This window comes from Etheostoma spectabile, chromosome 4 (assembly GCF_008692095.1).
Source record: "Etheostoma spectabile isolate EspeVRDwgs_2016 chromosome 4, UIUC_Espe_1.0, whole genome shotgun sequence".
Lineage (NCBI taxonomy): Eukaryota > Metazoa > Chordata > Actinopteri > Perciformes > Percidae > Etheostoma > Etheostoma spectabile.
Genome location: NC_045736.1, coordinates 26447177 through 26462567, shown reverse-complemented (window position 1 = coordinate 26462567; position 15391 = coordinate 26447177). Strand labels below are relative to the sequence as shown.

General features: G+C 41.0%; 1 protein-coding gene across 3 annotated transcripts; it reads right to left on the bottom strand.

Annotated features, from left to right (window-relative positions):
- Positions 1-9249: 9249 nt before the first annotated feature.
- Positions 9250-15205, bottom strand: LOC116687938 (transcription initiation factor TFIID subunit 4). Of its 3 annotated transcripts, none has more exons than XM_032513674.1 (11): positions 14837-15205; positions 13607-14509; positions 13259-13392; positions 12140-12259; positions 11238-11327; positions 10958-11080; positions 10640-10729; positions 10209-10421; positions 9977-10118; positions 9766-9868; positions 9250-9496 (listed from the first exon to the last, which is right to left on the bottom strand). In XM_032513674.1, exons 2-11 carry the CDS (start codon positions 14391-14393, stop codon positions 9322-9324), a joined length of 1977 nt encoding a protein of 658 aa, XP_032369565.1. In that variant the 5' UTR covers positions 14394-14509; positions 14837-15205; the 3' UTR covers positions 9250-9321. The 3 variants fall into 3 exon arrangements, with proteins under 3 accessions (XP_032369565.1, XP_032369566.1, XP_032369564.1); XM_032513675.1 differs by lacking the exon at positions 14837-15205 and having other exon boundaries at positions 13607-13892; positions 13923-14824; XM_032513673.1 differs by lacking the exon at positions 14837-15205 and adding an exon at positions 14749-14830 and having other exon boundaries at positions 9251-9496.
- Positions 15206-15391: the final 186 nt, after the last annotated feature.

Sequence of the window (15391 nt, the reverse complement as noted above, 5' to 3'; positions counted from 1 at the left end):
AATGGATCTCAGTGTGCCACATCAGTTCATCTAAATCACATTCTCATGTTCCTCCTCGGAGAGAGTTTTATTCATAAGCTCAAAGCTTAATCAACAATATGCAAGGAGGCGTTGAAAAGGATCAAATTAATTAACTGACTTTTAGTATTGTATTTGTCTCACAGCGTGAATATGGTGGGATTACGAATGTAATTTTGAATTCACTGGTTTGCAAAATAATGTCAATAAAAAAATATCACAACCTTCTTATTCATCTTTCTAGGGGTCTTATTAATACACATTTTCATAACCATGTGATTCATACGAGTAATGGGGGCAGGGGGAGTTTTCATCAGCCTCTAACCATCATTAAAACTGAGCCACTCTGTGAGCACAAACAAGCATTTCAAGAATTTCAGGCTGGCGAGTTATCATGAAAGTGCAAGAGACACACCCTGCTGAGAAGTACTATCAGAGCAGTCAAATCCCATCTTGGAATCAGACAAAAGCACCCATAGCTAAGAACAGACGGACAGTCAGAGGCACAGGGTGTGCCTGCACACCCACACATACACAAAAACTTGCTTTAAGTATAGTTTGTTATATAATCTCCCCCCTAGGGTGAAAACAAAAATGACAACAACGATTGTAACAAATTAATAACAGCTCCCTTTAATAAATGTCATGGAAGGAAACGGTGATGTTACTTCTTTTTTCTTCCCTCTGGCAGGCTCAGGGTGTTTACCCAACACCCTCAGGTGCAGTGACTGAGACGTCGCTAGGCAACAGCACCATCCCTGTTGTTGCTCTGCCTCTGGCACTCAAGTGGGAGCTTATGTGGACTTAACTCTGAAAGAGCAGCAGTGTTGAGGAGTGGATGGATTACCAGGAAAAATATTGGATTGGGCAGAGCCACAAGGGTTGAGGCCTTACCTGAGTCACCGCCATCACCAGACGGACGCCACAAGGGACTGTCAGGCCACGCCGCTTCTGTGTTCACAACTGAATGCCTGGCTTTTATCCAGCTCTACTTTTCAGCAGCACACATGCTGTGATATTATTTTCAATCCAGACTGTTTCTGTCTCTCTTTGTCCATTATATTATGCTTTTTTGGAGCGCCTGGCAGGTTGGCCAAGTAGTCTGTTATGTGCGTGTCCAGCACAGCAAAGCATGAACATGTGAACGCTAAATTCACCCTAATGTAACAAGGTAATATTAACTATAAATAAGAACCTGATGTTTCAGTTCACTCAGCTGCAGGAGAATCCTTGTAATGGGGTAAAATTGCCACCTAGTGGCTCTCAGATGTACTTTGATTATAGAAAATGAAATTGTGGCTCATCACCACTGATGGCTCCAAATATACACTTATTGTTCCTCTTTGGTCAACACCGATACACAAGCTGTTCCCAATCATTGTAACATCAGGCAACTGTCCCAGTGGCAGAATGGCCTAATTATTTCCAGCCCATGGTTGTGGTGAATGTTAGCAGCTGATGTTGCAGCTGTTGCCAATGTATTGTGTAGGGCTGATAATGGAGATGGACTCAAACAAGAAAGCCAAACAAAGCACAGCACAGACTGGTTGCAGACTGCGTGTGTAAGCGTGATTTCATTCTAGGTTGAGGGATGTGTGTTCGGCTCATGGGAGTTGTGCTCAATAGATGTCTATATAGACCCAGGGGACACAAACTGTGTACTACATGTGGTATCCAGATGTTAGAGGATTCAGTGGATTATCTGTGAACAGGTAGCGTAAGGAAGAATTAAGGCATTCAGCTCATTCATGTACAAAGCCCCTGTGCAATACCCTCAGTGCTACATGCAGTACACATCGCTCAATGGTGTTAACCCTAACCTTAACTCTAGACATAACAATTGCCATGCTGTCTGGAAGGAGATGTTGGGGGCAAAAAAACACCAAACACCGTACCATCCAGACGTTATAATAATGCAATGCTGCCCCCTAGTGAAATACAATGAAATTCAAACAGAAACAGAGAAATCTCTTCAGCCCTCATGTTGTCCTCGGGTCAAATTGACCCATTTCCTATATCAGTGTTCTTTTTAACTACCCAATTGTAATTACCCAACATAACATGGGATGTATTTATATAGCGCTTTTCTAGTCTTAACTACTCAAAGCGCTTTACATAGTACAGAAACCATTCACCATTCACACACATTCATGCACTGTGGCCAAGGCTGCCGTACAAGGTGCCACCTGATCATCAGATAAACACTCACACACATTAACACTCCGAGGGCACAGCATCAGGGTCAACTCGGGGTTCAGTGTCTTGCCCAAGGACACTTTAACATGGGACTGCAGGGCCAGGGGGAAAAAAAATTGAAGTGGTTTTTTTAAAAATTTTGAATAAAATTGACTATTTTCCGTCTGTGATTTGCCAAATTTAAAATACATTCCCTTTTAAATTTTTTTTGACATAATTTTTAATTTGCTTTTTATAACCGAACATTTGGTTTATTCCTATTGATGGGTTTTTTACCCTAAATTCCAAAAAAAAATTGGGAAAAAGGGGTTTTTTTAATTTTGGGTTTCGTAGTGTTAAATGTCCAAAAAAAAAAAAAAATGAAATTAAAAAAAACATCAAAAAATGGGGAGAAAAAGGGACAAAAACTTTAAAAAAACGTTTTAAAAAATCAAAAAAGTTCCCAAAAAAGTTTTTTAATTTTTCAGGAAGACCAAAACAAGGTTACTGTAAAAAACCCTTTTTTATTCAAACTTTTTAAAGAGAAAATGTGTTTTTTTTTATGCGGGTTTTGGTTTAAAACTATACAAAACCAAAGTGTAAAACAGGGGTAACATTTTTCCAAAAAATACAGGAAAAAACCCCACTTTAGGTCTAGGACAAAGGGCATCACTATTGTAGGGAAAATAAAAATTGTGGGGTTTTGGGGGGGCCCGCTAGAAAAAAAGAAAAAACTTTAAAGGGAGGTGGAGGGTTTGGTTTTAAACAATCTGGGGTTTAAAAACTTCTGAAAAACCCATTAAAATTTGGGGAAAACCCAAAAATTCAAACTCATTTTAAAAACAAAAAATTTAAATGATTTAAAAAAAAAAATAAGGGCCCCACCCCGGAAAAACTAAATAACCCCCCCAAAAAGTCCCAAACTGATTTTTAAAAAATATCCTATCAGGAAATGCATTGGTTTTTAATGTAAGCTACGGGACAATTTGGTGTCACTGAAATTTAAAAAATAAAAAAATTCATTCAAGCTTAAGTTTAGTAAATAAATATGCTAAAACATAAAAAAGCGCATATTTCTTCATGGTTAAAAGGGTTAATTTTTTTGGGATGGGTATATGGTTACCATTGTTGGAAGGGAACCAGCAGGGTTTCACAGTTTGGGGTTTAAAAAAACCTTCAGGGTTAAACATTTAAAAATTAAATTGTGGTCTAATAAAACAAAAGTTTTAATTTTAAAAGTTAACGTCTAATGCACATACCCAATAATCCGGGAAAATAGACGTCTGTGGACAGTGCAAAACACATATAATCCATTTTTGCACTTGATTGAAACATTGTACGGGGGGAAAAAAGTAGCTCAGCTTAAATAACCCCGGGGGGGGGGGAAACAAAATAGGCATTTTTTGAGGGGAAAAGGTTTGAAAGGCCCCAATTTTGGGTATCGTATTCAGGTTTCTTTGGACCTGGGAAAAACCCTTTAAATGTGCGCGTACGCTGCCCCCCTCTTTTTATAAAAGGGCTCTTTGCTTTTTTTTGCGGGGAGGGTTTGGGTTTTTCCACACACATTTCCCCTCCTTTCCCCCCCGACGTCCAAGGGCCCCTTTTAGGAAGCCTTTGTAGAGGAAATGGGAATTACTGGGAAATCTTCCCTTCCCAAACAGAAGGCAGGTCCCTGAGTTTCACGTGTGATGCGTGCCGTGTAGGTTGGAGCCAGACCCGCACCCCACCAGACAAGGGGACGGCCTGATCCCCGCAAGATGAAAAAAAGGGTAGGGAGAGAAAAGAGGTTAGAGTGGGGGGTGGATAGTGTTTTTGTATTTATGTGGATTAGTTTAAATCAGGGGTTTTGGGCCTTATGCCCCTTTAAATTTACATATCTTTTTATTTTCCCAAAATTTCAATACATTAAAACCCCAAGGTTTTTTTTTGTAGGTCAGTGATTTTCAACCAGGGGTACGAGTACCCCAGGACGTAGCCCTACTTCTGCAGTTGCGAGGGGTGTTATTAAAAGATTGTGGATTAGATGAATTAATATAAAAAAATTGAGATTTATTTTTTTCTTTAAAAAAATATTTCCCCCTTCATGTGCTTTTTAAAAATAGGAAACCCCAGAGGGGTTTGGGTAAAATTTTTGGTTTTTAAAGGGGATAACATGGGGTAAAAATTTGAATAAAATTTAAAAAGCTCGCAGTTTGGGCCCCCGTTTTTGCAGAAAAGTGCAATACTGTTTTGTTTGGGAATTCCATTTTTTTCTTGTAATTTTTTAAAAACATTTTAAAAAAAGGGCTTTATGCAGAAAAGCACACTGTCATTGGGGGGCCCGGGAAGGGGGACAAAAAAAAAAACCCCCTTTTAATTTCTGTAACCTTTTTTCCAAATAAATAAAAAAGAAAAAATTTGCACATTGTTTCCTGAATGTTTGGTTTTATATGCCCTTCCCGTCACAACCCCAAAAACAATAGAAAAGAGAAATTTATTGTTTGGGGTTTTGATTTTTTATATTTAAAATAAAGAATAACCATACCAATAAACTTACAGAGTTTTTTAGTCAAAGGAGAAACAAAAAAAGAAACCAAAAAAGAAAAAGTGAGCGCGTCGGACCCCGCATAAGCACCCGCTTTCGACAAAAACCCAACCCGCAAGTACAGGTGTGCACCTTTGCAAGAAAAGTCTTAGGGAATAAAGAAGGGACCCGGTGACTTGTTTAAAGGCATCCTTTTAAATTTTTAAAAATCAGGGTGACAATTTTTCGAAAAAAGGGGGCCCCGCCAGAATGAGGGGGGTTCATTATTTTTTTTTTCCCTGTTGTAAAAAGGTTTCATTGAAAGAAAGAGGGTTTTTGTCAGGGTAGAGGGGATGTTTAAAAGGGCCTCTTTTCCCCCAAGCAACTTTTTTGGTGAATTTACTAGGTTTTTCCTTAAAAAACCCGTGTTTTTAACGCATGAAAGTTTGCATTTTTTAACTGTAGGGGTTTTGGGGGTTGTAAAGGGTTTTTTTTCTGATCCCAGGCTAAAAGCCCCTTTTAAAAAAGGGGTCTGTGCCCAAAGGTTTCCAAAATGCAAATCGGAAATTAATAAAAAGGTGTTTACGCAAGGGGCCCTTTTGGGCAAATTTTAAAAAATTTTCTTAGAATGTAAACTAAATTTTTTTTTAACCAAACAATACTGTTAGACAACAAATGGGAAAAACCACAGAAGGCAGAAGAGAAACCCGGAAATGCACTTGGAAAAGCCTAAATTAAATTTACAGGGGGGAATTGAAGCACCATTTAAGTCGTGCCCTGTTTTCTCCCCTGATATTTCCGACTTTTTACAGTAACCCTCAAAAGTTTCAAAACGGCAGCTAGGCTACACTGATTTTTGGGTGATGACGTCCTGGTTTCAACCCACCCCGGGGAAAGCACTCCAGCAGGGGGGAAACGTTTGGGGTGCTTTTTCCGGGGAGGGGTTTAGGCCTTACCCCAAGGAAGGAGTTTAAAATACCTTGGGTCTTTTTCGCGAGGGGGGGGACCCTGGGGCGTGAAGGGGGTTTGGAGAATCGGAGCAAACCGGTTTTCGGTATTTCTTTTTGTTATCGGGACCCTTTTTGACGAAAAGAGAGCTTTACCGAAGGCAAACTCTCGATCCCCACCGGGGGAAAAATTTGTCCTACCCTAAACCCCTTGGGGCATGAAGGGGGTCATGACCCGAAAGAAAGAAGATCAAGGGTAAAAAGCCCGAAATGGGTTTTCAGGAGGGGGGCTGGGGTCCCCTTAGAGATGGGTGAAAAAGCCAGCATTCCGGAGGAGCCCGGAGTAGAGCCCCTGCCCCCTTCGCGGGTTGGGAAAAGGAGGGCCCGTTGAGGGGGTTGGGAAACTTGGGAAGGATGCCTCCTGGGGCCTTGTGGGAGGGGTTTCCCGGCACGTCCCCCGGGAGGAGACCCGGGGGGAAACTTTTTCGGTGAGTTTTAATTTTTTTTTTTTGGTGTTTTTGAATTTAAGGTTTTAAAAGGAAATTTAAATTTGTCTTGATTCATGAAATTATCAACCTTTAATTTAACAGGTTTTATAGTTGTTTTTTTTTAGGGTTTTGGGTAAGGATTTCCTTTCTTCCCTTTTGTAAGTTTGTTTTTTTAATAAACGCCCAGAATAAGCAAAGCACCGCTTTGGGGGAATGCATCCTTGTACTCTAGCCACTGCCACGGCTATGCAATCGAAGAATTTACTTTCTCGGTTAATATAGCACCCATTTGGGAATGATTTTCTTCAACCATTACCTTAAGAAGGTGGCTAATTTTCACTTAAGTGCCCTGCCCACCAAACCTGTGGTTTGAAAGATGTTGGGGTCATGTGTGTTTTGTGTTATGTCCATGAATGGAAAAATGAAACTGCCGTACCTCCCTCTGTCAGCTTCTAGACCCTTGAAAAGAAATAGCGGAGAAATCAGGCCATGACAAAAGGTGGTCAAGTGACGTTATGTTTCCCTTATCTTAATACTAATTCATGACTCGCCACTGACACAAATTGAGTCTTCTTGCAGGCTTTTCTGTACCACACTGAGAAAAGCTTGAAACAATTTTAACCCAGGTATTTTTTCCACATAAAAATGTTACAGAGTCCAAGGTAGAACTTCAGACTACGACATCTGTAAGATATTGTTCTCTGCGGGGTGTAGATGGAAAAGGTTGTGAAAGATAGTGCCAGATGGACAAAGGTACAGTCTATGGTGCATTTATAAGGGGGCTATACCTGACAGCTAGCCCAGGACACACAACCCTGGTATATGTACTATGCTTATTGTTACCTCAGCTGCAGCAGAGGAAGACGGAGAGTCCAGAATCTTCCTCTTCTTCCTGGGACCGATGGCTGCCAAAGCAGTCAGGTTGGCCTCCCTCTGTCTCATCTGAGCAAGCTCCTGCTGCTGCACCTGGATAACACACACATAGCAACATGCAAATCAAGCATTTGGTGCTTAAAACACACAGAAACAGACACTAGTGGACTGTCCTGCTCCTCTTGTCCTACCTCTTTTGCCTTCTGTTTCAGACCAGGGTCTGCTCTGTCCTCTTTGCCATCTCGATACTTAGCAATGCCAAAAGCAGATACATTAATAACTGATTTGGCAAAGAAAAACCAAAGCCCGGGCGTAGGACTATAGATAATTTCCAATACAGTGGGGCTCAAAAGTTTACATACACATCTTAAGTTTAACAAAGGGAATAAAAAAAATCATGTTTTTGGAAAATTTTTTTATAAACCCTTTTTTAAAAAATTTAGGTAAAATCCCAAACCCTTTAAAGGGCCCAATTTTCTTTGGAATGAATAACTATTGTAAAACAATAAGGGTTTTTAATTTTAAAACAGGGTTTTAAGTAACATCCCCTATGTTTAAAATTTCCCTAGGGCAGGCCCGATTTTTTATTATTTAAAAACCCGTTTTTTTCCTGGATTTTAGGTATTTTGACCTTATAAAATTCCCTTTTGGGGCCCTTTTAAAATTTAAAAAAAAACCCCCCCTCATCACATACTCTTCCCCATGCTTGAGAAAGGGGATGGGGTACTTTTTTATAAAATCCTCTCAAAGCAATCAAAAACCCGGTATTAGGCTAAAAATGAAATAAAAACCCCCCCTTTTTCTAACAGGGTGAGAGTAGTTATGATGTGGGGCTATTTTAAAATTTTAAAAGGGCCCAAAGGGAAATTTATCAAGGAAAGCATAAATTTCCCGAAATCCAAAATAACTGGCCTTTAATAATAAAAATCTGCCTGCCCCCCAGGAATTTTTAAAATAGGGGGAGGGATACTTTGACCCCTTATTTTAAAAAAGAAACCTTTTTTATTTACAATACGTATTCATTCACAAAGAAATTGGTGCCCCTTTAAGGGTTTGGGTTTTACCTCATTTTTTTTTTAGGTATTAAAAAAATTTCCAAAACTGATTTTTTTTATTCCCTTTTTAGTAAATTAAGCCTGTGTAAAGTAAACTTTTTAGCCCACGTATGCAGGTGTTTTTTTTGATTTTGAAAAGCAGACGAACTTCTGGTTTGTTAAAAAAAGAAAAGAGAAATTTCACACACAAGGGGTGACTTCATTTCTCCCGCTCAAGGGCCCATTACTTTTCCACTAATCTTTTCATAGCAAAGTTGTTTTCTCTAAATTTAAACTTTTAATATGATCAGAAGTTTTTAAAGTGCCTCTGGAGAAAAGAACAGCGGGGGCAACCAAAAAACTTGATGTGCCCAAAAAAAACGCATTTAAAAAACAACCTGCTAATTAATAATGGGGTTTTTTCATGTAAAAATTAAAAAATAACAGTAAAGGGCTTTTTTTTTTAAAAGGGGTGCTTAAAAATGCTTTCCCGGCTTTTAAAAAAAAAAGATCTTCGTTCTCCCTTTAAAGCCAAATTCACGGCAACAAAATGCAATTTTTTTATGGTGCAAAGAGATTTGGGTCAATCCCCCAAAAATATTTTTCTAGGGATTTTTAAAAAAAAGGGATTTTTTTTTGGAAAAAAAGGGCTTTCCCTTTATTTCCTGTTTTTTACCCCAGGTATTAACCAAGTTTTTTTATAGCTTTCTTTGTTATCCTTTGGAATTTTTATTTTGATGTCGGGCCCTGGGCTGTACCTTAGCTGGGCCCTTTTGGGGGGATTCTCCCCTCCTGTTCCTCCCCCCGTTGTTTTTTTTTAGCTGGGCCAAACCCCTCAAAAAACTTTAGCGAGCCGAACCTCCTGCTCTCCATATTTGTCCTCCTCCTCCAAAAACAGAAAGCCACAAAGGGTTTCCCAGAGAAACTAAAAAATTACAGGGCCTTTATTTCAAATTGACTCACAGGGATTTTAAAAGTAAGTTGGGAATTTTCACGCAAAAACAAATTTTAAACAGCCCCCGCTATTTAAGGACATTTTTACGAACCTCTTTAAAAACCCGGGAAAAAAACCTTGAAAAATTTCCCTTTTTTTTGCGACCACTTCAAAAACTTTCTCCGCGGTTCTGAAACCGCTGCTTAATTTCGGGGAGACAAAGGTTTTACCACTTCCCCCCACCCCCGGTGTCACACCATCCCCACTAAACCCGGGGAAGAAAAAAAAGGCATTTTTGGGGCTTTGGAGGTGGATTTAGAATTCTCATTTTCAACAAAGTTGTATTGTCTCACCCATCTCCTGCATTCTCCCTGTAAAGGGCCAAAAGGGGAGGGAAACCCTCCTTACAGGGAAATTTTTCCCCCGCCCCACTTTTTGAATTGGTTTCTAGGGTATTTCGCTTTCCCTCTGCTAAGGGCCCCTCCAGCCCCCCGGGGGCCACGTCGTTGATGTCATCATCATCTCTGTACACATAAATGTAGGCGTGGCAAAAGTAGCATTGAAAGTTGGATGAATCATTATCAATTGTTATTTCTTTATCCAGCTACATAACATGTTTAAGCTATAAAAGATATGCTGACAATAAGATTAAAACATTTAAAAAAATGTTATAAAAGAGTTATAAAATGTTAAAAAAACTACATTTCCTCCCTACAAGTGACGCTAATATTAAAACATAGTATTAAAAATGGATTGGTTAAATTGATTTGAACTCTATAATCTTTGTTCTTACTTGAAAGTGCCACCAGCCTCTTTCAGCTTGTTCTTTTGAGCCTGGGTCAAGGATGCAGCAGACACTTGTTTTGAAACATGTGGCACCTCCGGCCTCACAGGAACTGGCAAACATACAGAAGAGACATAAAATCACAGTAACTACTACAGGTCACCCAAAAAAAAGGCACACAGATGAAAAGACAGAGGTGTTATTAGATTGACATCCTTACGTGGCTGCAGCTCTTTAAGCTGGAGCTGTTGCTGCCCCAGCATGATGCGGCCAGGAGCCTGATTTCTGAGAGTCACCATGGGGGTTGTCGGTAAGGCTACCTGAGGTCTCAACATTGCCCTCTGCTGCTGAAGCTGGATAACCTGCAAGGGTAAAGGTCCAAATGCAGATTATGTCATTAATATTTAAGAATTTTATTTGAGTTGAGCTGACATATTTATTACTCAGTTTACCAGTGCGCCAGTCTGTCCTGGTTTGCTAATGGCTGGTGGGAGCTGGGGCCTACTGACTGGGGCAGTGAGGCGGGGTGCTGGGCTGCCAAGGACCACCGTGGTGGGGATGGGTGAGGTGGAGGGGACTGGACCTGAGGCTGGCTGGGGGAGTTGACTCTGCTGGATGAAGGCTGCAGAGTCTGGGGTGAGCTGTCTCAAGGCTGGGAGGCTTCTCTACAGAAACACACAGGTATTTGAGAAGAGAGGAGAGAGAAGAGAGAAGAGAAGATAGAGAGAGCGAAGAAGAGAGAGAGAGAGAGAGAGAGAGAGAGAGAAATGGAAACAAAGAAGACTCGTTTGACAATTGTTTCCTGTGGTCCAAGAAAACATCCATACACATTTTACTGGAAGGTATGTCAGTGAAAATGACAACATAATATAAGATTTCTTACCTTGAGGAAAGGCACAAGGTAAGGTTGGGGTGAAGAATTGAGCTCTTTGTACAATCTGCTGGTGAATTCTTCAGCTTCCAGTCTACCCTCCTAGTACAATATATGGGCATTAAAGAGCTGTCATATTTGCTGGTACAGTTGAGGATTCTCTTGGCACAAGGTTTTCCACTTTTAAAAAAGGACCGCTGCATTTTCTTTTACATTTTAATAAATGATTATATTTTAGAGCTTTTATTTGTCAAAATCCTTGTCAAATGTGAAACACAATATAGCAGTGGATAGGTTCATGTTTGTCTCCTGTATGCACAACTCACTCACCAGCAGGTCCTTGACCAACTCTCTCACACAGGCTGCAGTCTCTGTAGATTGCTTCCCAGTGGAGGCTAGCTTTATCAGTGTAGACAGGAAGTTCTTACATTTCTTCACATTCTCCATTGTCTCCTGCCAAAAACACAGAACATTCAGATTATTAACAAATTCAAGTCTCATTTGTGAGTACCATTTTGTACATCACTACACGCTTTGCCTTCTTTTATTATACTGTAACTGTCTACAGCAGCGAGCTCTATCTGATCCCTTGGGCTCTAGCATAACTCACTTTGCTCACGGTTACTGAGGATACTGTGGTGCCAGCTGTTTGGCTGACAGTCCTGGGGGTAATTCCTGGTACTGCAGCCCCAACTGAGCTCTGGGAAGAAAGGCATCACCATCATGTTATTTAGGTTGTCCAAAGATTTCAAAACTCACTTTGCAAGTCATCACAGGAGATTGTGGGTTTTCAGAATTGTTTCAAAGTTCATCACGTGTATCAAACTTTAGACTCTTCCACTGAATTTCAGTTGGAGGCTCGTCCTCAAAACATATAGGAAAGTCCGCACTCCAGTGATATGACTTGATTCGTTTGTGATGGTTATATTTATAACTGCCAAATCTGCTACCATATTTGAGCATGTGTAACACATAAAACTCTTTATACAGACATATAATTCCTTCAAGTCTAGGTCTCCACGCGTCTATGGTAAATCCAGGAAACAAGGTTCAGGAGTACTAATAAACCCAGGCAATTGGAAAACATTTATTTACACCATGCACAAAACACATATTCTAAAGCAGTGTTTCTGAAACTTTTTCAATATTATACCCCCTTCGAATTGTTTTTTTAAGCTACGTAGCCCCTGATCAGCGCAAAACATTTTGGGTAGAAAAAAAATGTCTACATAAAGAGGTACAATACAGCACAGTCATTTGAGAGACAATGTTCTAGAGAATGAAAGTTTGCATCCTTTTTTTTTATAAAAAATGTGCACTCATAAGATCCTTATAGTGTCACTTTGAAACATACACTGGTAATATTAGGGTGAACTGTAATATCAAACAGTGACAGTGAGGCACTTTGTATCATCCTTCACTCAGCAGCTAGTGCAAGTAATGGACAAAACAACGTGCAACAAGCCAAATGAACATAACAAGAAATGATTTGACACCAACAGACAGGGTTACCTGAAGGATAGGAGGTCTATGAAGAGTGGTGGTCGCAGCAGAGGACGTTGGGGCTGGACAGCCTTGACGGATAATGGTGCTGGGAGCCACATGTCTGCTAATGATGGTGTTTCCAGGAGTCTGATACAAGGCACAGAGCACGATATGATGTGCAACACCCAGTTTCATCAAACCACAAAAAAAGCATCTACTGATTACATCTCAATACATAAATAAAAAGCTATATGTCTATGTTTATAATTTTGCATAAATGAAGACTAATAATACAACACAATAATATACAAGCAAACTACTTTCTATATACTTAGACATGAGCTTTAATTGAACGGTTCTAGGGTTGCACGATATTGACAAAATGTGATATTGCGATATCGATCATGAATATTGCGATAGACACAAATTTCAATATTTTAAACATATGTCAAATTACAAAAGTTACTAGAAAACGCATCAAAATAGATTCATAACAAATAAAACAAGTTTTAAACACAAGGTTTATTTCAACTGACTGTCATATTGGACTGGAACAACATGAATAGATAAATAACGACCATGTCTGCAGAACAGAACATGTTTTACTGGTTGTACAGTATAAAATAAATAAAGAGAACAACTTTTCTTTTGCTTCTCTGATTTGTTCCGTTTTGTTGTCTCTATCTATGTCTTCACTTACAGTCACTCTGTCAAAATATGCGTGTGCACGTGGTACGCTCCATAGGGTTTGTCCCGCAGAGGACCCGTGCGCTGACGGGCACTAACATATGCAACTGGCCAGTGAAATGTCGCTCATTATAGCGTTTCAAGCTGGCTCTAAGCCACACAGTCAACAGACACTCCTCAAAACAAACAAAATATTGCATGTTTATTGCGACACTTTCGATATATTGCGATAACAATATTGAGTCGATATATTCTGCACCCCTAGATATAACATTGAGCAAGATGATATTGAAATAATGGTATCAATATATCTTGCACCTCTAAACAGTTCTACTAGACAGGTGCTTCTCTGAGCTGTAGGCAGGAAGGCAAGCTGAAAACAGGCTATAATACTGACCTTGGCACTAAAGTGAGACATGTAGATATAAAGTCCTTCCCAAGCAGACCGTGTGATCTTACCTGGCCAAGAGGCACACTTGTTGGTGTAGCAGTGCGTGGTGCCATGCCTCCCTGGGCCTGGGCTTGCATCTGGGCCAGAGCCTGCTGAGGAATCATCAGCAGCTGTCCGCTCTCACTGCGTACAAGCACCATTCCTGAAACATAAATCATAGAAGTTAAGGGTTATTTAAGGAATATCGTGTCATAGTGAGTCTAATAGGTCATATATTCTCTATTGGATAACTAACATTCAATATTTTTTACGATCATTGATCAAAAGCAAATGGAAATGAAACCAATGTGGTGACTCAGTCAAGAGTGAAAATAAATGCCTGTGCACATACAGTAAAAAGTTCTGATTTCACTCACCCGGGGGGAGCTGGATGTTGTGTACACTGGGCTGTCCCGAGGACGTCTGGGGGAGTCTTGGGGCTAACATCTGAGGCGTCAGAGCTCGTATCCCGCCTGGACCGGCAGCTACCGTTGAGAGAACCCGGGGAGCGCTGACGGCGCCAGGAGTGACCGCTGGCTGCGGTGGTGGTGGTGGTGGTGGTGACTGTATTGTTGTGGGTGGCTCTGCCTTGATAATGTGTGATGAGCTGACAGACAACGAGTTGGACGGCTGGCTGTTATTAACAAGCGGGGTGTGTATGTCAATACCTGTGTGACCTGTTGTATTGGAAACCACAGCATGGCTCACATTAAAGTTCCCATTCAAACTTGTACCCGACCCCGCGGTTTGCATAGGCGGCCTGACAAGTGTCACAGTGGGTCCTGTTGCCTGGCTCACAGACTGAGCTGAAGCGACAACACTTTGCGAGTTCATGAGAGAAGTCTGAATTACACTGTTTGACGAGGGGTGCATTAGTGCACTGGTCAGCCCTTTTGACATCACTGGTCCACTGTTGACAGCTGTGACAGATATTGCAGTACTGGTGCTGTTAGCAGTGACACTTGTCACCGTCGCCCCCACGAGAGGGGCAGCGCTTCCTGAATTGTGAGAGTTTATAGTTTGGCTCCCATTTAAAGTCTGCACTGAGAATGAGGCTACTTTCCCCTGGTGATGAGGGAGAGGAGTTACAGCGCCACTAACAACAAGTGTTTTGCCAGGGTCGTGTCCCGTAGTGGAGTCCGTGGTGGCCGTCGATGCATCCATAGTTGAACCATAGAGACCTCCTGCACTTCAACTTGTTAGGAGAACAAACAATCTTGAATGTGATGGGCCAAGACTCTGACACATCTACTGTGTTTCTCGGTCACCTCCGGCGCCTTCTTAACTCGGAGAGACAAAGAGGAAAACAACATTAGTAACGTTAGTTACAGCGTACCTGCTTTGGCAATCGTCTTGACCAAGTCCCAGCTGGACGTTAGCTCGCGCTACCCCCTTGTCCCGGAACTATAGTCATGTAATTACCGACTGCCTCGTGCCTACCCCAGTGGTTGTTTTGACACAAGAACGAAAGTTCTGGCTTTACAGACTGTACAGGATGACAAACTACCGCTTTATTCACCTCTGTGTGTAAATAAGGCTCATCCAGCGGCCCGGACACAACCGCCATCTTCACACTCTTGCGAGATTGTGAGAAGTGAGGGACTTACCAACTGACGTGCGCGTGCGCACAACGACTAAACGGCTCCGTGCAGGGATTTCGGCGAGTTATGATTGGCTGTTCCTCATTGTAAAAGGCGGTACCAATGGCTTCAGCTGTCATTCCAGGGGATGCATGAGACGGAACAACACCGTGTCGGAGGCGAAAATCTCTTCATCATGTTTTACGTTGTCGGCTTCTTTTTTATGCCATCACGATAGCTGTTCCGTTTCAAAATTGTGTCGTGTGACTGTTGGTAGAATAATAACGTGGTTTACAATAAGCCAACACACAAAATTTCTGACTTTACTCACTCTCGATGCGCTGTGCAAGATGGCTGCAGTGTTTTGGCCAGCCAGCGAAGTTGCTTCTGTAAAGAATCGTTTGAGGGCGCCCCACCCTCCTTTTAGAGAGGAAATATTGTAGGCTACAGAACTGTCAGCATTCATGGGACTGCGCTGACTTTTAGATAAATGCACAGTACAAATAAAGTAGCCTATGTTCACTTTAATTTTAATAAGCTACTAGGCTACTTAAAGACAATATAGTCATACATGTTAAAAGG

Excerpts from the sequence above, each read along its gene's own strand:
- LOC116687938 (XM_032513674.1), bottom strand. The coding sequence starts at position 14,393 with ATGGATGCATCGACGGCCACCACGGACTCCACTACGGGACACGACCCT. Across the intron at positions 10,730-10,957 it reads AGTTGGTCAAGGACCTGCTG|GAGGGTAGACTGGAAGCTGA; the intron begins GTGAGTGAGTTG and ends ATATTGTACTAG. Across the intron at positions 9,497-9,765 it reads GAGGCTGGTGGCACTTTCAA|AGATGATGATGACATCAACG; the intron begins GTAAGAACAAAG and ends TTATGTGTACAG.